Raw genomic sequence first — 24030 nt, 5'->3', positions numbered from 1 at the left:
ATTTGTCACACGTGCATCGAAGCATACAGTGATTTGGATTGAGAATGTGCTCGGGTTAGTCAGCAAGTGCTGCAGTGTTTCCGTTAGCATGCCCAGAACTTACTAACCAGTGCATTTTTGAAATGTGGGAGGAAACTTGAGCGATTCTGCAGGGAGCGCTCATGGAGTGAGGTCACTTCTGGCTTCGCTCCATTCCCGTTAACTTTTTTTTAACCTATGATCTCCCTTATCTAACCAATTTTTACCCACACCAGAAGATTTATTTCATCTTACTGATTTTTTTCTTGAATTGCAACTCTGGAATTTAAAGAAATTAAATCCAAAGCCAAAGACAGGAAAGATTCCGACGGGAACGGAAGAAAAAGAAAAGGTGACTCTAAACAAACGGAGCTACCCTAGGATGCTATGATGAAGTTTCTAGAGGAAAAGTTTGAGGAGCAACGTCAAAATCTATCTGAAAGTTTATCTGATAAATTATCTGATAAATTTGAACAGCAACGTCAAAGTCTTAATGAAGATTTAAAATCAATCATGGAAACCCTGAAATCCCTGGATTGTGAAGTTCAAAAACATCGAAGTAAAATCTCTGAACTGGATATTAAATCTCAGAAGACAGATTCAAAAGTCGAGAACTTAGAGCAGAACTTAGCTTCGACCATTAAACAACTGCAACATTTTAAATCCAAAGTCATCAATCTTGAAAATCGATCGAGAAGACAGAACTTGCGTATAATTGGTCTACCCGAGGATGTTGAGGATGGAGACCCTTCAATATTCTTTGCTCAACTTTTAAAGGATACGTTCAGCTCAGTTTTTCCCAACGAGCCTCCATTACTTGACCACGCCCACCGTATATCGCAGCCAAAGTCGGCATCCGCTGAATCAAAACCGAGACCAATTATGCTTCATTTCCATTACGTTAATGTTAAAGAACAGCTTCTCCAGACTGCTGTCGGCAAGGGATGATCAATTATCGTCACCGTTCCTTCAGAATAGTTCAAGATTACAGTCCCGAAGTGATGAAAGAGCGACTGACTTTTAAACCTCTGATGTCGGAATGTTATCAAAAAAATCTCAAACCCGCATTATTGTACCCTGCACGCCTAAGAATTTCTCTTCCTGACGGATCTCATCGTGTCTTCCATTCCATAACCGCCGCTCGAAGCTTTTTGGATGACAACTACCCATCTGATACAGACACTGCCCTTTAATTAATGTTCTGTGCTCTCAGTATCAGCTTTTTTTTTCTGGTGTTTTTAAAAAAATAATAAACTTTCTACTACTGTACGATGAAGTCTTTTTATAAGCTCAAGATTTTTGTTTTGTGCTTAGTACTATAGTTATTATTTTACAACGTATATAAAAGTTATTTCTCACGAATAACGTTACTTTCTCTTAGTTAATTTTTCCTTAACTTTTTGATTTCCGATATTATCACTAACGATTTGATCTGGTGATCATTTTCAGTTATATGTTCTTTATTTTTACTTCTGTATAATTAAAATGGCGGTTTGCTTTTCTTTTTGCATAATCTCCTTTGTTCTTTTTGGGACGCCATGTTCTTATGTTTCTTCTTCCCATAATCCTCTTTCCTTTTTTGGAAGTGATATTTTATTCACTTTCATTTATAATTAACTAATCATAGGGTATTGATACTTACTTTTTCTTATGTATTTTAGAAATTATACTATGTAGATTATTGTAGTATAGTGTTTAATTTTTTATATCAGTTTACGGGGGGTCATCTATATAACATATATCTTTGGAGTTGCCTCCTGTAGAAATGGGGTTAGATTTAGTGTTAGTTAGTTCTTTCTTCGGCCTTCTCTGGCTTAGTTCGGGGTTCTTAGGGACGGAGGGTGGGGGAGTTTTTTTCTTTTTTAATTTTTTCTATTGGGCTGATTTAGTACCACAAAGATGTCTGCAGTGTCGAGATTTCCGGTTCCTCTCTGATCACTTATTCCTCTTCCAATTTCATGAGTTCACATTATGGTTAACCCTTTACATACCAAAGGGTTGATCTTAAATTATGGCTCACATTATTAATTTTGTCTCTTGGAATACAAATGGTTTAAACCATCCAATAAAATGGAAAAAGATTTTCAAAGCATTCCAAAGACTGAATGCTCATATTATTTTTGCACAAGAAACTCATATAAGGAAAGAGGATAATCAGCGCTTCTTTAAGTTCTGGAAGGAACAACGATACCACTCGGAACTCCCAAGCCAAAGTTAAAGGCGTTTCAATTTTTATAGATCCCTCAATTACATTTATTCATCAAGACATTATCTCAGATCCTAATAGTAGATTTTTGTTAATCACTGGGTTACTTTTTATTAAAAAGGTTGCTATCGTTAATGTTTATGCTTCGAATGTGGATTACCCTAAATTTTTTAAGCACATATTCACTTCCTTTCCTAACTTAAACGAGTATATGTTGATAATGGGCGGTGACTTTAATTTATGTTTGAATCCCATGTTGGACAGATCCATAGGTAGTCCGGCTTTACCGAATAAGTCAGCTACTCTTATTAATTTTTTTATGATTGATTCTGGGATTTCAGAAATTTGGAGATTTCTACACCCAAAGGACAAAGAATTCTCATTCTTTCCAAATGTTCATCGTTCTTATTCTCGAATTGACTATTTTTTAATTGATTCTCGATTAATCCCATCTGTAATTGATTGTAATTATGACATTATCGCCATTTCAGATCATGCTCCAATGAAACTTTCTATCAAGTTAATGGATACTGCTACTAATAGACAATGGTGATTTAACTCTATTTTACTTCAAGACTTGGACTTTGTTAAGTTTATGAAGAGACAGATTGATTTCTTTTCAATTAATACTACGGAAGAAGTTTCCAATGGAGCAGTTTGGGACCCTTTTAAAGCTTATATCCGTGGTCAGATTATTTCCTATTCGGCTGGTTTGAAAAAACGTGTTAAGAATGAAATACTCTTGTTGGTTGATAAAATTAAAGAAATTGATAAAAAAAAATACGCTATTGCTCCCAGTGAGGAGCTGTACAAACATAGAGTTGAACTTCAATTGGAACATAGTTTACTATTAACATCCTCGATTGAAAATCAATTAACGAGAACTAAAAGTGATTTTTATATTCTTAGTGATAAATCAGGTAAACTATTGGCTAATCAATTGAAATTTGCTTCGGCTAAACGTCAAATTACTAAGATTCGCAAACACGATGATACTTTGACAGTTGATCATGATGGGATAAACAAAACCTTTCAAGAATTTTATACCTCTTTATATCACTCTGATTTTCCTCATGATTTTAATATCATGCATGATTTTTTAAGTCAACTGAATTTTCCGAAATTATCACCCGAAGATTGCTTATCATTAGAAACTCGTATTACAGAGAAAGAAATTACAACTGCAATCTCATCAATGAACTCTGGTAAAGCACCCGGTCCGGACGGGTTTACAGTGGAATTTTTAAAATCCTTTTCATCTATTCTCTCTCCTTGGTTGTCTAGAATATTCAAAGAAGCAATCAGTTTAGGTAAATTACCACAATCGTTTTATGAAGCCTCTATTTCCTTAATTCTTAAAAAGAACAAAGATCCTACTGAGTGTGCATCATACAGACCAATATCTCTTTTGAATGTAGATTCAAAAATTTTTTCAAAAATTTTAGCAACTAGGTTAGAGAAGGTATTACCTCAAATTATATCTATGGACCAAACTGGATTTATTAAAAATCATTATTCATCTTTTAATATTAGGAGGTTAATGAATATTGTTTATACCCCTTCATTTAATACTCCGGAATGTATTATCTCATTAGATGCTGAGAAAGCCTTTGACAGGGTTGAATAGCGTTATTTATTTAGTGTGCTCGAGAAATTCAATTTTAGTTTGATATTTATATCTTGGATTAAATTGTTATATTATACCCTGGTAGCTTTGGTTTGTACTAATAATCAAAGATCTCCCTTTTTCCGTCTGTTTCGTGGTACTAGGCAAGGATGCCCTCTTAGTCCTTTACTATTTAATATCGCCCTTGAACCTTTAGCAATTGCTATCCGTGACTCGCCCAATATTTTTGGTATTACCAGCAGAAATGAAATACATAAATTATCACTATATGCAGATGATTTGTTATTTTATATCTCTAATCCAGAGAAGTCAATTCCTGCTATTTTAGCTTAGTTGGCTCAATTTAGTAATTTTTCTGGCTACAAATTAAACCTTAATAAGAGTGAATTATTTCCCCTAAGTAAGCAGGTACCTATTTATGGATGTTTACCATTTAAATTGGTTACTGACTCATTTATATATTTAGAGATTATAATTACGAAAAAGTATAAAGATTTAAAGCTAATTTTTTACCTTTAATTGATCAGATTAAACTCTTGTTTACTAAATGGTCACCAATATCTTTGTCTTTGATTGGTCGGATTAATGCTATTAAGATGACTATTTTGCCTAAGTTTCTATATGTATTTCAATCGGTTCCAATTTTTATCCCAAAATCTTTTTTTGATAAATGTTGATTCAAAAATTTCCTCATATATATGGCAGAACAAAAGTCCTAGGCTAGGTAAAAGGTATTTACAGAAATTTAAAAAAGAGGGGGGTTTAGCGCTCCCGAATTTTAGATTTTATTATTGGGCAATTAATATTCGATACTTAAAATTTTGGTTACGAGATTTGGATGCAACTTCAAGTCCACATTGGGTAAATCTTGAATGTAATTCATTACAAGGGTCTTCTTTGGGTTCGGTTTTAGGAACTTCACTTCCTTTTATTTCTTCTAAATTGTATAAACAAATGAATAATCCAATAGTTAAGCATACTTTACGTATATGGTTTCAATTCCGAAAATTTTTTGGGTTGAATCGATTTATTTTAGCAAGTCCTATTATATCTAATTTCCATTTTCAACCTTCCACTATGGATCAAGCTTACTTTGATTGGAAAATCAAAGGTATAGTACGATTTCATGATTTATTTTTGGATAATTGTTTGATGTCCTTTGATCAACTTTCTACTAATTATAATTTACCCAGATCTCACTTTTTTAGATACCTACAGGTTAGAAACTTTTTAATTACTGTTTCTCATAATTTTCCACGCATATCCAATGGATATTCTGGAAAAAATTTTAGATCTAAACCTCTCTCAGAAAAGTGTTGTAGCAATTATTTATAATATAATTGTGAATTTATGTCCTGATGTTTCTAATAAAATTATACCGATTGAAAAATGGGAAAAAATTCTTCAATTGGTTAATTCATCCTCTATATGTGCTAAACATGTGTTGATACAGTTTAAAGTAGTGCACAGGGCTCATATGTCCAAAGATAAACTATCTCGTTATTATTCTTATATTAATCCTATATGTGATAGATGTCATTCCGAGATAGCTTCTTTAACTCACATGTTTTGGTCATGTCCTTTGTTGGAAAAATATTGGAAAGATATTTTTGATATTACTTCAATGGCTTTGAATACAGACTTACAACCTCACCCAATTACTGCTATTTTTGGATTACCAATGATAGAATCAAATCATTTAACCTCTTCAGCTCGTTGGATGATTGCATTTCTTACTTTAATGGCTAGAAGATCCATTTTGCTGAATTAGAAAGAGATTAACCTTCCTACTGTATTTCACTGGTTTTCACAAACTATGTTGTGTTTAAATTTGGAAAAAATTAGAAGTGTGGTTTATGACCCTTCCATTAAATTTGAAAAAACTTGGAGGCCAATTATTCAGTATTTTCATATGATGTAATTTGACCACTTCCAAACTTATTTTACTTCTCTGTAGTGTTGGTTGAGAGGAATGGAGTCGTCGACACTAAGGTTTTCTTTTTTCCCATATTTTACATTGTTAAAATAGCCCAGGTCTTTTTTAGTTTAGTTGATTAATTCTGTTTAGATTAGTTTTTTTTGAGGGGGTTATATATATTTTTTCTTTTCTTTTTTCATGATTTTTGTCTAGATATTTTCGTTTTGTCCTGTATTGGTATCCTATACAATTGGGAGTTTTTTCAATTAAATACTATTTGGTTTTATAATTACTCATGTTAAGTAAAACAATGTATTCCCAATAACTTTGTATTATGCTATGTTTATATTCTATGAAACTAATAAAAAGATTGAAAAAGAAAGAAAGAAACCTGAGCACCTGGAGGTAACCCACAAGGTCATGGGTAGAACGTGCGAATTCCTCACTGTGTTACATACCTCATGGGTGTCTTGTGATTGTCTTATGATCATGATGTAATTGAGTATCTGATGAGCATGATGTAATGGTCTTGTGGAGGTCACATGGTGCAATTTTCCACCGATGTGAGGTCACGCGATGACATATTCTCACCAGGTATATTAGGGGAGACCCCTGGTGTGATGCAGTTAGTTTTTCCAGTTGAGTTTTAAGTTCAGTTCATCATTTAATTCTTCAGATACTCCATTATGCTACGTATTCGTCTTATGATGCAGTTTCGTTTTAAAGTTGAGTTCTACTTTGTATTGTAAGTAGTAATGGAGAGTGAAGACCTTACTAAAGTACAGGAACTCGCAGAGTTGAGTACTGCTGATATCGTTCGGCAGTTTTGGAGAGGATCGACCTTTATTGAATCTTCGTTCAAGAAATAGTAACCTGCATGAGATATCCTCTGCCAAAGCAGGAAGGATTGCGCAGTGTCTATTCTCCAGAGGAAAAGGTCAGTTCCTTTAAACCGTTTTATTTCCATCATCATGAATCCTGCGGACAAGGCAGGGTCCAGCTGGGATCAGCAGTAACGTCACGTCTTCGAGGAATTCTTTACTTCAGGAAAGTCTCTCCTAATTGACTGTATAAATCTCTTGGATTTTCGAATTTACCATTCTAAGAACTGTGTTCAAATTTACCACTTTAAGAACTGTTTTTGCATTTACCCTTTTAAGAACTGTTCCAGAGTTGCCGTATGGCAGTTAACTTCCAGTTAAATTAGTCGTTTGAATATTTTTTGCTCGGGATTAATGAAGTATGACTACTACTACTACTACTACTACTACTACTACTACTGAGAAAGAGAAGCAGAGAAACAGAGGAAGTTTGATCTAGAGATGGAGAAATTAAAGTCCGAGAATCAGTCCTTTGGTTCTAGGAAACAGTTTGTTGCTAGTTGAGAGGTTATTTTGGCTCCTCCATGTAATGAAACAGAAGTGGACAAATATTTCCAACATTTTGAAATTGTTCCTCTGAGTTTAAGATGGCCGAAAGATAGATGGCCAGTGATGTTACAAAGTGTAATTAGGGTCAAGGCACTACAGGTTTATACAGCTTTAACTGCTGAGCAAGCACTTGATTATGATATTGTGAAGCAGCATGTAATGAAAGCGTATGAACTGGTTCCAGAAGTTAATAGAGAAAGATTCAGAAATTTGAAGAAATCTGTGGGAAAAAAACTTACGTGGAATTTGCCTACGAGAAATCTGTGTGTTTTGAGAGATGGGTTTCCTCTAAAAATGTGAATGGGGAGTATAATAAATTAAAAGAGTTGATTTTACTGGAGGAATTTAAAAGGAGCATTCCTGTTGAAGTGAGGACATACTTAAGTGAAAAGGACACTGCTACATTGCAGGAGTCTGCTAAATTAGCTGATGAGTATGCTTTAATTCGTAAGAGTAAATTTTCTCCAGGTAGAACTTTTAAAAGGAAAATTAGCACAGAGAGTCAAGGTAAACCAGAAATTAAATATGAAGTTAGTGAGAAAGGCAACACAGCTGTGTCATATAAAAATGATAAAACCGTATTATGAGAGACAGGCTGCTACTATGACTGTTGTGGTCAATAATAATGAGTTTGATCCCACTGGGGACTTAATGGATGATTCATCTGAAACTCATTTTAAACCCAATATTATTTCTGCCAGATTACCAAACTCAACAATTCTGGAAAATATTGATGAGAAATTAGCTCATTTACAGCCAGAGCAGAGAGACCAGATGAAGCAGTTAATTTTTAAATACAGGGATTTATTTCCAGACGTTCCTAGAAGAACCACCGTAGTTTCACATGATGTAGATGTTGGAGATGCAAACCAGATGCAAACTGTTGCACGCTATCTTTATTTCTGTTTTCCCTTTCCTCAGCCCTATCACTTTGGTTCCCATCCCCCTGACAAAATAGTTTAAACCTTCCCTAACAGCTCTATTAAACCTGCCTGCTAGGATATTGGATCCCTTTGGGTTCAGGTGTAACCCGTCCTTTTTGTACAGGTTGGGCCTCCCCCAGAAGAGGCCCCAATGATCCATGAACCCGAAGCTCTGCCCCCTACACCAGTCTCTCAGCCACGCATTCATATGCCTGATCATGCTATTCTTGCGCTTGTTAGCACATGGCACAGGCTGCAATCCCTGGAGGTCCTGCTTTTCAGCTTCTTACCCAACTCTCCGAATTCTCTCTTCAGGACCTTCTCCCTTTTTCTACCGATGTCATTGATACCACCCACTTTTCATTCTCTCCCTTCAGAATACTCTGCACCCGATCCGAGACATCCCACACCCTGGCGCCTGGGAGGCAGCACACCATGCAGGTATCTCTATCAGGCTGACAGAACCTCCTTTCTATTCCCCTCACTATTGAATCCCCTATGACTACCACATTCCTCATCATCTTCTCTCCCTTATGCACCATGGAACCAGGCTCAGTGCCAGGGGTACGATCGCCGTGGTTATCCTCTGTCAGGTCACCCCCCACCCCCCTCAACAGCATCCAAAACGAGATAACGATTAATGAGGTGGATGACCAGAGGGGTGCTCTCTACTGTCTGAACTCTGCCCATCCCTTCCCTGACAGACACCCACTTGTCTAACTCCTGCAGCCTCGGGGTGACTAACTCCTTGTAGCTCCTATCTATCTCCTGCTCCTTTCCCTTATAAGTTGTAGGTCATCAAGCGCAACTCCAGATCCCTAACATGGTCTCTCAGAAGCTGCATCTCGGTGCACCTGGCACAGATATGCCTATTTGGGAGACTGGAAGATTCCCAGGATTCCCACATCTGACACCCAGAGCATAGTACTAACCCTACAGATATGCAACATACATCAAAGTTGCTGGTGAACGCCGCAGGCCAAGCAGCATCTATAGGAAGAGGCGCAGTCGACGTTTCAGGCCGAGACCCTTCGTCAGGACTAACTGAAGGAAGAGTGAGTAAGGGATTTGAAAGCTGGAGGGGGAGGGGGAGATGCAAAATGATAGGAGAAGACAGGAGGGGGAGGGATAGAGCCGAGAGCTGGACAGGTGATAGGCAAAAGGGGATATGAGAGGATCATGGGACAGGAGGTCCGGGAAGAAAGACGGGGGGGGGGGTGACCCAGAGGATGGGCAAGAGGTATATTCAGAGGGACAGAGGGAGAAAAAGGAGAGTGAGAGAAAGAATGTGTGCATAAAAATGAGTAACAGCTGGGGTACGAGGGGGAGGTGGGGCCTAGCGGAAGTTAGAGAAGTCAATGTTCATGCCATCAGGTTGGAGGCTACCCAGACGGAATATAAGGTGTTGTTCCTCCAACCTGAGTGTGGCTTCATCTTTACAGTAGAGGAGGCCGTGGATAGACATGTCAGAATGGGAATGGGATGTGGAATTAAAATGTGTGGCCACTGGGAGATCCTGCTTTCTCTGGCGGACAGAGCGTAGATGTTCAGCAAAGCGGTCTCCCAGTCTGCGTCGGGTCTCACCAATATATAAAAGGCCACATCGGGAGCACCGGACGCAGTATATCACCCCAGTCGACTCACAGGTGAAGTGATGCCTCACCTGGAAGGACTGTTTGGGGCCCTGAATGGTGGTAAGGGAGGAAGTGTAAGGGCATGTGTAGCACTTGTTCTGCTTACACGGATAAGTGCCAGGAGGGAGATCAGTGGGGAGGGATGGGGGGGAAGAATGGACAAGGGAGTTGTGTAGGGAGCGATCCCTGCGGAATGCAGAGAGAGGGGGGGAGGGAAAGATGTGCTTAGTGGTGGAATCCCGTTGGAGGTGGCGGATATGCTCTCTATTCCTCCAAAGAAAATGCAAGGGAAAAAAAAATGAAATCCACCTACCCACTTACCTCGCCAAAGCTTGCCTTAGACCACTCCGTCGATGACCGCAGTGCTAGGCCATGTCTCCCTTTTATGCCTGAACCTTCCAGCTCTGTAACTCATGACTGGTACGCTGGTTATAGCCGAGTTCGCGCAAAGCTTTCCCCTTTTAAACTTCGGTCCCGGACCTGCGTGTCGCCTCCTCTCTTGGAGCTCTCCAACTCACGATTGGTGCACCAGTTATCTTCGCTCTCTCAACCTTCTTAACAGTGAACTGATTTTCCAGCTGGCTATGCTAACGTTTGGTCATGTGTTTGGAATAAATTCTGTTCCTGATAATATAATCCAAGTTCTAATATTAAACAGCTGAATGTGTGACCAGCTGTTCCAGAAGCCAGCTGTAATCTCCATAATGAAAGGTGGGTTGAGGATGGTGGAGGATATCCATTTAAAAATATCCACAATCTGACATTTCTCACAATCCATTATCAATTGTAAAGAAAATCTCAGGTTTATTTCAGAATGAAAACAAATCCACTCTGCTAAAGATATTTTCACCATTGCAAATTTACATAATTTTCTTTCAAGGTCTCATATCTGATATTAAATTGTGGGTGTGAAACTCGGGTAAGGCTGGAGTAAAAAAAATGTCTGGACTTTTAATGTTGGAGTTACAAAAAGGTGTTGTGGCTGGTTACTTCCTGTATTAGTCTGATAGATCAAAACATTCATGATGGGAAACATTTTGCAAAACTAATAATTTGTGCGAGGACCAGTTAGCTACAAATGAAAACATTTAGATGAATGTAGATGCTTTTCAGCTTTACAAAATCTGCTACTTAACCTTGCATTCCAATGAATAACACTCTGTTGCTATTTCCTTTCCCATACACCCTCTTGATATTAACTTTTTCTACATAACACATTTCTACATGTTGGCTTTGTACAACATAGTACGACAATGCAGTGTTTTATTAGCAAATTATAGTAGATCCATGACTTGGTTTGAAATTTGTAGCTATCTTATGAGAGGCTGAGACATGTGCAACTGCCTCTCGTTAGGTGATGGTGTTAACTTTATCAATTCCCATGACTACATCTTAAGAACCTTTCTTTCATATCCCAATATTTCATTTTATGCCTCCTCTCCCACCCATCCATCTTCCCCTTCATCTGGCCTCATCTGTTAGCTTGTATTCCTTCCATTTCCTTCATCTTTTTATTTTTGCTTCTCCCTCCCCACCCTTGCAGTCCTGATTAAGAGTGTAGGCCCAAATCATCTATTGTTTACTCCTCTCGTTGCAGCTGCCTGACTTGCACAGTTTCTTCAGCTTTGTGTGTGTGTATGTATGTTCCTCTGAATTTCCAGCATCTTCAGAATCTCTTGAATTTATCTCAAGAACCAATCACATTTATATATTTAAATCTTTTTCTAGGTAATGCAAGAACGAACAGAACGATTGCCTGATTTGAGATTACTAGTAGATAAAAGGTTTAAAGAACTAAAAAATCTGAACAAAGATGAAGATCTACTCAAAACTGATAAATATCTCCATTTTAAAAGTCAGCTGAATGAGATGAGAAGGCAAGGTAAGTGCAATGGTTATTTCACATCTGTGTCAATGCTTAATGTTTATAGCCTCATTGTGGAGTTTGACATTGTCTTTTGAAGGTACTGCAGATAGGATCATAGAGAAGTACAGCACAGAAACAGGCCCTTCAGCTCATCTAGTCTGTGCTGAGCCATTTAAACTGCCTACTCTTATCGACTTGCACTAGGATTTAGCCCTCCATACTTCTACCATCCATGTGCCTATCCAAACTTATCTTAAATGTTGAAATCGAACTCGCATGCACCACTTACGCTGGTAGCTCGTATCATAATGCAACTGAATTTGGCCATCCCTGGATTGCAAACACCTGACATGCTCACTGCTCCAAATGAATGAGCTCCCATAATATTATTGAACTTAGAAGTTTAATGTACATGCATTCAGATTCATTTATTTATCCCATGCACATGAAACATGCAATGAAATGCGTTGTTTGCATTAACAATCAACACAACTTGGATGTGCTGGGAGCAGTCTGCAAGTGTCACTACACGTTCCAGCACCAACATAGCATACCCATCTCGTTCAGCAGAACAACACAAACAACAATAGCAACAAAGCAGTAAAACAAACCCCTTTACCACTCTCCCACCAACCCATCCACTTGCTGACAAGACAGACCTCCAACACCAGGTCAGGCCAATCCAGAATCCTTGGCATCAAACTGGCAGATATCATGCTTCTGAACTCTAGTCCCTGGCCTGGACTTGGAGACTCACAGATATTGGGCAACTGACTTCTGGACATACTGACCCAGAGACTTTGACTTTCAGACTTGCCAATCCTATGATTGGCTGAACTAGTTTCCTTTCTCTGTCTACTTGTAGTAATTGCTCTTTCTTAGCCATCATCTGATGTGCTTTTGATGCCATTTGTTACAGTACTGTGGAAGTCTGGTATTTTCTGACTTGTGGGCGCTTGTTTAAAAAAAAACTGGACTGTGCATTATCCAGGGATGCTTGTACATGGCAATTCAGGAAATGTCAAATACCACCTTCCTGATGGTAGCAATGAGATGTGGGCATGTTCTGGATGGTGAGGGTCCTTCATGATGGAGGGTCCTTAATGAGGGAAGGTATATTACTGACTTGGACTGGACATAAGAACAAGGATTTCAGAAGAGGAAAGGGTGATGGGAAAATCCAAACATGATGTGGATAAATAGGGCAGGAGGAATGATAAGTGAAAAACTGCCTTGTATTTATTCCAGTCAAGAAAGCTCACCAGCTCTTGAGGGGCAAACACGAGGAATTCTGCAGATGCTGAAAATTCAAGCAACACACATTAAAGTTGCTGGTGACCACAGCAGGCCAGGCAGCATCTCTGTGATTTCAAATCTCTTACTAGCTCTTCTTTCAGTTAGTCCTGACGAAGGGTCTCGGCCCGAAACGTCGACTGTATCTCTTCCGAGAGATGCTGCCTGGCCTGCTGCGTTCGCGAGCTCTTGAGGGGGTTTGAGAGGAATGGAATGATGAAATGGCAGAGCAGAGAGCTGGACTAGTACAGTACTACTCACAAACTTCTATAGCTGCACAGTTATTCCCACTGAACTCTACTGAAGAATGACATACCTTGAATATTGACGTCCAATCTTCCAGTCAGTTTATTACTGATGACAGGACTACCGTTCTTTGCCTTGCACTCCTCAATAATTCCAATAGGGGTCACTGAAGTGCAACAGACTTCCCAGCACTCAATTAGTATAAAAGCAACATTTGAATTGGGAATAACTGGCTTCCACATGGAAGAGGTACTTTAATGTTTTATTTGCTTGAATTAATTAAATATATTTAATTGCTTTTATGTTGGAAAGTTCAATTAAAAAATAAGCTGTGCAGATTTTATCTTCAGTAAGCCAATCAAGCAATTTGTTGTACAAATGTTTTTGCAGCCCCACCTCTGCATTTTCTCAATGTGATTACTAGTTACATTCAGAAAGGCACCACACAGAGTCTTGCTGAGCAGCTCCTAGCTCTGGCTTACCTGGGGATATTTGTATCTGTGGGTTCACTCCTGGTAAGAGTGCATTTAGATGGTAGGCTGTTGAGATAATTCACCAGTCACTAGGAGACTGTATGTATTATATGAACCAGAGTTATCGGGAAAACAAAGGGGTGATTGTGTAACTTATCATTTCCACTGACAGCAGGGTTTGTGGTGTAGTAATGTAATATTGATCCAAATAAATGTAATCTGAACCAGTAAATAAAATATAGGATCATATGGTGCTCTACTGGAATTGATATTACAGTAATAAAATTATTTCTTCTCTTATTTTGGTCACTTTGCTTTTTTTCAAAGTTTTATGTTTTCTCCTACCTAACATACCTAAAGTATAATTCTATACTTTAATTCTATTTCACTCTTGAGAGGGGTTGAGAGGAAGGGAATGGCGGAGCAGAGCACTTGAAACGAATGGCTTAATTCTGCTCCTATGTCATAGTCTTACATCTGTGAGGAGATGCAAATGTCAAAACTGGTTGCACAGAATGGACAATTATGTTTTGTGTTTTATTTTCCAAATCATGACTGAATTTGTATGTAGGTGAACAATAATAATGTAGTTTGCAACAATATGTTATCAAGAATGGATTTTTTTCAGGTTACACAAGAGCAACACACACAAAATACTGGAGGAACTCAGCTGGTCAGATAGCATCTACGGAAAAGAGTACAGTTGATGTTCCATAATCACAGGATTTATCCCTGTGAAATGTAATAAATAAGATGCTATTTTGGAGAGACAGAAAGCAGATTGTCATGATGACGGGTCTTGACCTGAAACGTTGACTGTACTCTTTTCCATTGATGCTCCTCCAGCATTTTGTGTGTGTGGCTCAGATTTCCACCATCTGCCGATTTTCTCTTGTTTGCTATGGAAGAACAACATTTCTATTTGGGGCTAAGTTCAGTGTGATTCTCTTTTCATTTTCTCATCTGTCTTTCCATAGCGATTGCAGATTGATCTGGCCCTAGGCTCTTTTCAATAAAGGAGGATCTCTGATTCACATTGCATTATTTGTTGAATCCTCACCTTCTGGCGTAAAAGTCTCCGGCCTCTTGCTGACAGCTTCCAGACCACAGGAGTCCAAATCACAAAACTAATTCTCTCCACCCTTTTTATCGTATTATTTTCCATGGAACTGGTAGTTATGACAGTACCAATGTAAACACAACATGTAATGGATCAATTTACAAGAATAAATGAGAATTATATGCTTATCATTGTTGAAATGTATTCGCAATAAGATTTCTACAGCATTTATAAGCTCGATATTCTGCAGATGCTGGAAATCTGGAGCAACACACTAAGTGCTGGAGGAATTCAGCAGGTCAGTCAGCATCTATGGAGAGGAATAAACAGTTGAGAGTTTAAGCGAGACCATTCATCAGGACTAGAGGGAAGGGGGAAGAAGACAGAATTAGAAGGTGGGAGAGGTGGAGGAGTAAAAGCTGGCAGGCAACAGGTCAAACTAGGTGAGGGGGAAGACGAAGTGAGAAGTTAGGAGGTGTTGGGTGGAAGAGGTAAAGGGTGAAAGAAGGAGGAATCTGATAGGAGGGGAAGTGCACCATGAGAGAAAACAAAGGAGAAGGGGGACCAGAGTGAGGTGATAGGTGAGGACAAGAGAAGGGGTAAGAGGGAAGCCAGAATGGGGAATGGAAAAAGATAGCTGTCGGATTGGAGGCTACCCAGCTGGAATGTGAGGTGTTGCTCCTAAGAGTAGCCTGATTGTGTCAGTAGAGGAGGCCATGGGCCAGAATGGGAAGAAGAATTAAAATGGGTAGTCACCAGGAAAGCTCACCCATTGTGGCAGATGGAGAGAAGGTGCCTGATGAAGCAGTCTCTCAACCTGTGCTGGGTCTCACCAATGTAGAGAAGGTCACACCAGGAGTACCAGATACAACAGATGACCCCAACATGCTTATCATTGATGCAGTGCCTTCCCAGTGAAGCTTCAGCGTTTACAGTTCATTATGCCTTTGTTGTTACTGACCAGCATCTCCTTGTTCTATCAATTGGTTCTCTGAGAGTTTCTCATGTGTGTTGACTGTGTATATAAAGTAGACTTGTGAGAGAACCACTGAGTGTTTATTACAATAAGTTTCTTGGATTATTTTGTGCTGGCAGCTTTTCAGTTTCTCCTCCCGTTATGTGGAATCTTTGCATGAGGAGCAAAGGCTTTGCATGAACACAACTATACCAGGTTTACTTCACTAATGGTGATTCTTTGATTAAATGTACAAGATTCTATCAAAGTTGTCAAGGTCTAATTGTTCTGCATTTTCTTTGTGCTGTGCCAACAGCAATGATCTTGTTGCAACTCAAATGCTGACCTGTGTTCTGGGTGACACAAGAAGATGAAATAGTAATAAACTCCGGTTATTAGAGTCTTAGTGTACCTTGGCAAGGTTTGGTATATTTTTCCATGATGTGCTGGCAATATGATGGTATTGAAAGCCATTAACCTTGAATTTCTCTGGCATCCATCCACTGCAGAATAAGAACACTGAGTAAAACCGGCTTATAGCTGCAGGTGTTTAATATGAACAGCCAGTTTAAACTTTAGAATGTGTCATGGAAACCAGTGTTTTCACAAATTGCTGAATTTACAGCGAGTTGAATATTAACCGGGATCCCTGGAAGTGATATAAATGCCAAATGAAAATAATATGACTCATTGTGAGTCATTTGATTCAAGTTATTTTGAAAGTGTACACAGTGAATAATTTGGCTGTTATTCTGTTTACTGCAATACATACAAAACGCAGGAGGAACACAGTAGGTCGGGCAGCATCTGTAGAAATGAATAAACAGTCGATGTTTTGGGCCGACCTTCAGGATCTGATTCATATCCATAGTTCTGCCTGACCTTCTGAGTTCCTCTAGCATTTTGCATGTGTTGTTCTGGATTTCAAGCATCTGCAGAATCTTGTATCATTCTGTTTATGGTGCTATAGATATTTTTCTAGGAACTTAAGATTGCATTTATTACAATCGTGCTCATTATTGAGGGATAGTGCAGAGCACACCAGGACACCAGCCTGCAGGATACTTAACTGAACTTTATCGATAACCCTGTTTGCACAGTATGTGAACTCCTTCCATATGGGAGTGGCTAACAGAGTGGCATCGGAATAACACTATTAACTACCTCTACATCTCCCCATCTTGGAAAAAAAAGCTAGGTATGTACTACTTGTCCCTAGAACTGCATTGAAATTTGTCACTGAAACTGGGTGATTTAGTTCATTTTGCCCATAGCACGTAACTTGTGTGCCTTATATAAGCATAAAAAAGAATTGCCACCATTATAACTGTCTTACAATAACACTATTAACTACCACTACAATTACTCAATCCTCCGTTGTAACAAAACTATTTAAAAGTGACACTATGCATTTACTTGTTAGTTGAAACTTATTAACACCTGGTATAGAATAATGGCAGTAAGACCATAACCGACTTGGTTCCAATAATTTTCATGGAGATGTTTTAACGGTACATTGATTGCCAAGAAAGGGAGATCAGGACAGGGGTAAAACAGGCAGGGGGTTGGAAAGAACTAGGAGGAGGGAGAAAATTAGTGGAAGGGTCAATGTGATGGGAGATTGAGCAGGGAAGGGCCATTGTTAAAAAGGGTGTGAGCAAGAGAGTGATTGTATGAAAAGCATACATAGGTGTGAGCATTTGTTAAGTCCATGCAGTGGAACCCAGCATCCAATCTTCTTGGATCTCTTTAGACCAAGACCTCATTCTGTCAAGGTCACTCCATGTAAAACGAATTTACCTCCAGGCACTCTGTACTCTTTTGAAGCAAGCCATCCTTGACCCCAGGTGATTGAAATGAGGATAAGTACTTGAGAGTCAGTTCTACTTCTTGATGAATAAAACTTGCATTTCCTTGTTTGTTGTTACTGCATTTCTGTCAGTGAATACCAGCCTCAGGGAAGTACAAATGATAATTTGTTTGGACATTAATAGTTTGATCAATGTGCAATCACTGCCACACTTGGATGTGTGTGTGCAATGCTTGGAACCATATAAAAACTGGAGTAAAAAAATTTATTAATGGTTCTTGACTTGTACTCTGGTGGGGGGTGGGGTGGGGAATCTCATTGAAACCTATTGAATATTGATAGATTGGATTTGGAGAGGATGTTACCGGAAGTGGGGAGTTTAGGACCAGAAGGCACAGCTCAAATTACTAGGACATCTCTTTAGAACAGAGATTAGAAGGAATCTCTTTAGTCAGTGGGTGGTGAATCTGTGGAATTCATTCTCACAGATGGCTGTGAAGGCCAAGTCATTGGGCATATTTAAAACAGAGGTTGATAGGTTCTTGATTAATAAGGTTGGTAAAGGTTATTGGGAGAAAGCAGGAAAATGGGATTCAGAGGGATAATAAATCAGCCATGATACAACGGCAGAACAGACTTGATGGGCTGAACGGCCTAATTCTACTCCTGTGTCTTCTGGTCTTTATTGAAACATTCAAAAGTGCAGCGTATTTTTTTATTCCTACATGGAAATGGAAGTCACCAACTGCAGCAGCTCTTTACCTTTTGGCATGCCTCATTTGATCTCTTCTTATATCCATTTTCTCTCTTGTTCTGTTGCCATCTCAGCCTCTCACCCTGCTACCCTATTTCCACCACCTTCCTGGTCTTTCCAGGTACCTTTCCCCTGCTCTCTCTGCATCTGTCTCTCATTCCTTCTGCTTTTGTTTATCACTTTTCCATGCCTGTTTTCCTTCCTTGGCATTTCAGCATTTGTTAAATGCTGGTTCTGTTATTTTCATATATAACATTCACACTTTCTCCAAGTCTTAAAATGTAAACAGTTCATCACCTTGACACCAAATTACAAAATGGAAGAAAACATTGTGGCCTAGTGAGTCCATAACAACTCTATGTCAGAACAATCAGAAGAGTCAGAATCAGGTTTATTATCACTGTCATACAGGATGTGAAATTTGTTTTGTTGCAGCAGTACAGTGGAAATTACCGTGAGTACTGTAAACAAATAATGAAATAAGAGTTTGTGGGTTCATGGACAGTTCAGAAATGTAATGAGAGGGGAGGAAGCTGTACCATATCATTGAGTGTGGGTCTACTGACTCCTGAACCTCCTCTCTATTACCCTTTCACTTTTTTCCTCCTTTTTTAAATCTTCTGCTGAGCTCTGTAATGTCTGGTTCTCTCTTCTGTTAGCAATTTGGCATCTGTCAGATGTTCTTTTTTTTTCCTGTCTTTTAGAGCAGGGGTCCCCAACCTTTTTTGCACTGTGGACCGGTTTAATATTGGCAATATTCTTGCAGACCGGCGGATCGGGGAGGGTGGGGGGGTGGTGATCAAGTTCAACAGTACGTGACAGGGAATAAGGAAAGGTGCAGCTGACTCATATCGTTCCATATCGCCAAATCATATCATTTCCTCGCGGCCCGGTGGTTGGGGACCACTGTTTTAGAGGTCTGGATTTTATTTCCTGACCTCTTTACCCTTCTGAGAATATTTATAACCTGTAGCTAAAGCATTTCGACCTTAAGGGCCTCAAGTTGTTCAAGTAACGCTTTGATTGCAACACACACGAACTACTGGAGGAATTCAGAAGGTCAGGCAGCACCTATGGAAATGAATAAACAGTTACCGTTTTCGGCTGAGATCCCTGGAACTTGCTTTGATTGGCAAGTTTTGTTTCTTATTTACCTGGGCCAGATTTGTTCTTATCCCATTGAAGTTTACCAAGTGATTATTTTTACCTTTGAGTGATTTTAATGCTCTTTCAGAGCTATCTTTATTCTTTATAATAGTTAAATGAAGTTTTTTGTTGCATGTCACACCCTGACCCACACCACAACAATTTCCTGATACTTTTAAATATATATGGCGAATAAAGTTGATTCTTGATTTTAAATTGTATGATATTGTGATCACTGTTTTCTATGTGACTTCTCACTGATTTTTGCTTGATTTGGCTTGGCTAATTTGCAAAAAGCTATCTTCCTCTTTGGACCAAGAACAAGTACACTTGAACACACACAAGTTACTGCACGAGGAAATCTGCAGATGCTGGAATTTCAAGCAACACACATAAAAGTTGCTGGTGAATGCAGCAGGCCAGTTAGCATCTCTAAGAAGAGGTACAGTCGATATTTCGGGCCGAGACGCTTCGTCAGGACTAACTGAAAGAGGAGTTAGTAAGAGATTTGAAAGTTGGTGGGGGAGGGGGAGATCCAAAATGATAGGAGAAGACAGGAGGAGGAGGGATGGAGCCAAGAGCTGGACAGTTGATTGGCAAAAGGAATATGAGAGGATCATGGGACAGGAGGCCTAGGGAGAAAGAAAAGGGGGAGGGGGGAAGACCAGAGGATGGGCAAGGAGTATAGTGAGAGGGACAGAGGGTGAAAAAGGAGAGAGAGAGAGAAAAAGAATACATATATGTAATATAATAAATAACGGATGGGGTACGAGGGGGAGGTGGAGCATTAACGGAAGTTAGAGAAGTCAATGTTCATGCCTACCCAGACGGAATATAAGGTGTTGTTCCTCCAACCTGAGTGTGGCTTCATTTTTACAGTAGAGTAGGCCGTGAATCGACATATCGGAATGGGACGTGGAATTAAAATGTGTGGCCACTGGGAGATCCTGCTTTCTCTGGCAGACAGAGCGTAGGTGTTCAGTGAAACGGCCTCCCAGTCTGCGTCGGGTCTTGCCAATATATAGAAGGCCACATCGGGAGCACCGGATGCAGTATATCACCCCAGCCGACTCACAGGTGAAGTGTCGCCTCACCTGGAAGGACTGTCTGGGGCCCTGAATGGTAGAGAGGGAGGAAGTGTAAGGGCATGTGTAGCACTTGTTCCGCTTACAAGGATAAATGCTGGGAGGGAGATCGGTGGGGAGGGATGGGGGGGACGAATGGACAAGGGAGTCGCGTAGGGAGCGATCCCTGCAGAAAGCGGCTTCCCTTCCTCCACTATCAACTCTGCTCTCAAACGCATCTCTCCCATTTCACGCACATCTGCTCTCATCCCATCCTCCCGCCGCCCCGTTAGGAATAGGGTTCCCCTTGTCCTCACCTACCACCCCAACAGCCCCCGGGTCCAACATATAATTCTCCGTAACTTCACCACCTCCAACGGGATCCCAGCACTAAGCACATCTTTCCCTCCCCCCGCTTTGTTTTCCGCAGGGATCGCTCCCTACTCCCTACTCAGCAAGTAGACAGCACCTATGGGAAGGAATAAACAGTTGATATTTCAGGCTGAGATCTTTTATCAGTCATGAAGGGTCTCAGCCCAAACCTTCAACTCTTTATTCCTTTTCATAGATACTGCATCATCTGCTGAGCTCCTCCAGCATGTTGTGTGTGTTACTCTGGATTTCCACCATCTGCAAAATTTCCTGTGTACATAAACACGGCATGGATTTTCTCTTGGTCTACAAAAATATCTTGTTCTGCTACCTACCTTTCTGCACTGTTTCTTGCACTCTTTTTCTCTTTTTCTGTACTGCCTTCCTGTATTATAACATTGTGAAGTCATTTTAAACCTCCCTTCACAGCACTATACAACTTTCCTTCAAGGATTTATCCCCACTTTTGTTTAATACATTCTTTCTAGCCTGTATACATTCCATCTTCCTCATAGCTGTTCTTAGTGCTCCAAGAATCACAACAACTCCCTCATCACTGTTTTTTCAGCCAAACACTTGTATCTGCTCCCTTGTTTCTGTATTGACTGGTGCTTGGTACCAGGAGTAGGATGGAAATTAAAGATTAACTTTGTTGTCACATGTACACTGAAACGTCAAAGCATACAATGAAATGTGTTGTTTGCATTGAGAATATGCTGGGGGCAGCCTGCAAGTGTCACCATGCTATGGCACAAACATAGCATGCCTACAACTTACTAACCCTAACTCGTATGCCTGTGGAATGTAGGAGGAAACCAGAGCACTGGCAGTAATCCATGCAGTCACAGGGGAAAATGCGCTAACTCCTTACGGGCAGCGCTCTTGCAGCTAGAGCTGTAAAATGTTACGCTGACTGTTGTGCTATTCTATTTTTTAACCTCTTCCCTAACTCAACATTGGTCTGCAGATTCCCAAGACTTTCCCTACAAATCTTGCTCTTGGTAGATAGAATGGAGGACACTTGACCACTATATGTTCCAGATCAGGGGAGCAGGACTGAGACACTACTGCTGCTTTTTTTCCTGATGCTGCTATCTGGTCCGTGCAGTGGATAGTGGCTTCTCCCTCCCCCTTCCCCCTTCCTCCCTCCACCTCTGTCTGTCTTCCCCTCTCCCTCTCCCCTTACCTTCACTTTGTCCCTTCTCTGAGGGGAGTTTAGAGATGACTGCCATAGGATACATTATTTTTCAAAGGAAACACTTCTTAGAATAATTGCTACACAGCATTCATGGGGATTAAGCATTTTGTATTTCCCATTTTCACTGAAACTTTCCATTTTTGTAATGCTTTTCATCAAAATTATAGTTAGATGTGGTAATTTTTCTAATATGTTGCAAAAAAGTTTTAAAGAAATTAGGTATGTCATATTCTTAAACGGCTGGCATTGATATGAATACCCTGACATTCTCCAGATGTCCCAAGCCACTTTACAATTAATAATTTACATCTAGATTCATCATTGATGTTCTGAAGTTAAACATGAGTCACTCTTCACACCTCTTGCTTTTGTCATCAAGTGCAAAATACTCATACAACGTTTCAACAATTTGAAAAGCATTAAAGTATAGTCTTATTCTGTGTGAGATTGAGTCCCATCTGTCTACTGATACTGTTGACAGCTCTTGGCAGTAACTGTCAACACATGGGACCCCAGTGGTCATTTTGCAATTACAGTTCAAAGCAAAATAGGAATATTCAGCAGATTAATGCCAGCACTGGATGCGAGTTCAATTTCATCATTTTAGAGCAATTTGGATAAATACATAGATGAGAGAGGTACGGAAGGCTATGGTCCCAGTGCAGGTTGACACGAGTAGGCAGATTAATAGTTTGGCATGAACTGATAGACTGAAGGACCTGTTTCTGTGCTGTAGAACTCTTTGAGTGTGATGAGAGAAAGTAAGTAATCACATCTGAGAGAGTGAATTGAAACCTGCTGCTGAAACAAATAAATGTTAGGTACGCACTTGTTTGATATGTATTTTGAGAACTCAGCTTGCAGAGTGTTAGGTCTTAATTCAAAGCAGCAAGGTGCCTTGTGTCATTACCACTATCATGTGGGTGGGCTTCATGTAAACCCCAGCAGCAGCATCACAAGGAAGTCATTACTGGAACTTGTTCAGTAAATTCTAGAGTTCTGCACTTTCACAGGTGTCCTAAACCTGTAGGAAGTTAACAAGGGTAAATATGAGCAGAACTGGAGATGTTTCTCATTAGTTTGTGCCCAATTGTTTTGGGGCGATAATCTTCTATTTGGTACATAATTTTTCTCTCTACATGTGCGACTTGATCTGAATATTTCCAGTTTATTCTAATTTTTATATCAGTGATTGAATATGTAGCATTTCTAATCTCAAGACAAGTCAAGTCACTATTTATTATCATTTCGACCATAACTGCTGGTACAGTACACAGTAAAAATAAGACAATGTTTTTCAGGACCATGGTGCTACATGAAACAATACAAAAACTACACTGAACTACATAAAACAACACAAAAACTACACTAGACTACAGACCTACCCAGGACTACATAAAGTGCACAAAACAGTGCCGGCATTACAATAAATAATAAATAAGACAACAGGCACAGCAGAGCGTACAGTAGGTTGGTATCAGTCCAGGCTCTGGGTATTGAGGAGTCTGATGGCTTGGGGGAAGAAACTGTTACATCGTCTGGTCGTGAGAGCCCGAATGCTTTGGTGCCTTTTGTCAGATGGCAGGAGGGAGAAGAGTTTGTATGAGGGGTGCGTGGGGTCCTTAATAATGCTGTTTGCTTTGCGAATGCAGCGTGTGTTGTAAATGTGTGTAATGGCGGGAAGAGGGACCCCGATGATCTTCTCACCTGACCTCACTATCTGCTGCAGGGTCTTGCGATCCAAGATGGTGTAATTTCCGAACCAGGCAGTGATGCAGCTGCTCAGGATGCTCTCAATACAACCTCTGTAGAATGTGGTGAGGATGGGGGGGGTGGGAGATGAACTTTTCTCAGCCTTCGCAGAAAGTAGAGACGCTGTTGGGCTTTCTTTGCTATGGAGCTGGTGTTGAGGGACCAGGTGAGATTCTCCGCCGGGTGAACACCAAGAAATTCGGTGCTCTTAACGATCTCTACGGAGGAGTCGTCGATGTTCAGCTCCGTGGTTGCTCTGTGTCCTCCTGAAGTTAACAACCATC

General features: G+C 39.9%; 1 protein-coding gene across 1 annotated transcript in view; it reads left to right on the top strand.

The window, feature by feature from the left end:
• Positions 1-24030, top strand: part of nsmce2 (NSE2 (MMS21) homolog, SMC5-SMC6 complex SUMO ligase) — a 224287-nt gene that overhangs the window by 27141 nt on the left and 173116 nt on the right. Inside the window, exon 4 of the mRNA XM_063058534.1 lies at positions 11485-11638. Within this exon, the coding sequence (XP_062914604.1) occupies positions 11485-11638 (154 nt within the window). The remainder of the gene's footprint in view (positions 1-11484; positions 11639-24030) is intronic.

Source organism: Mobula hypostoma, chromosome 9, assembly GCF_963921235.1.
Source record: "Mobula hypostoma chromosome 9, sMobHyp1.1, whole genome shotgun sequence".
In the NCBI taxonomy this organism is placed as follows: domain Eukaryota; kingdom Metazoa; phylum Chordata; class Chondrichthyes; order Myliobatiformes; family Myliobatidae; genus Mobula; species Mobula hypostoma.
This window is presented reverse-complemented; position numbering and strand designations above follow the sequence as displayed.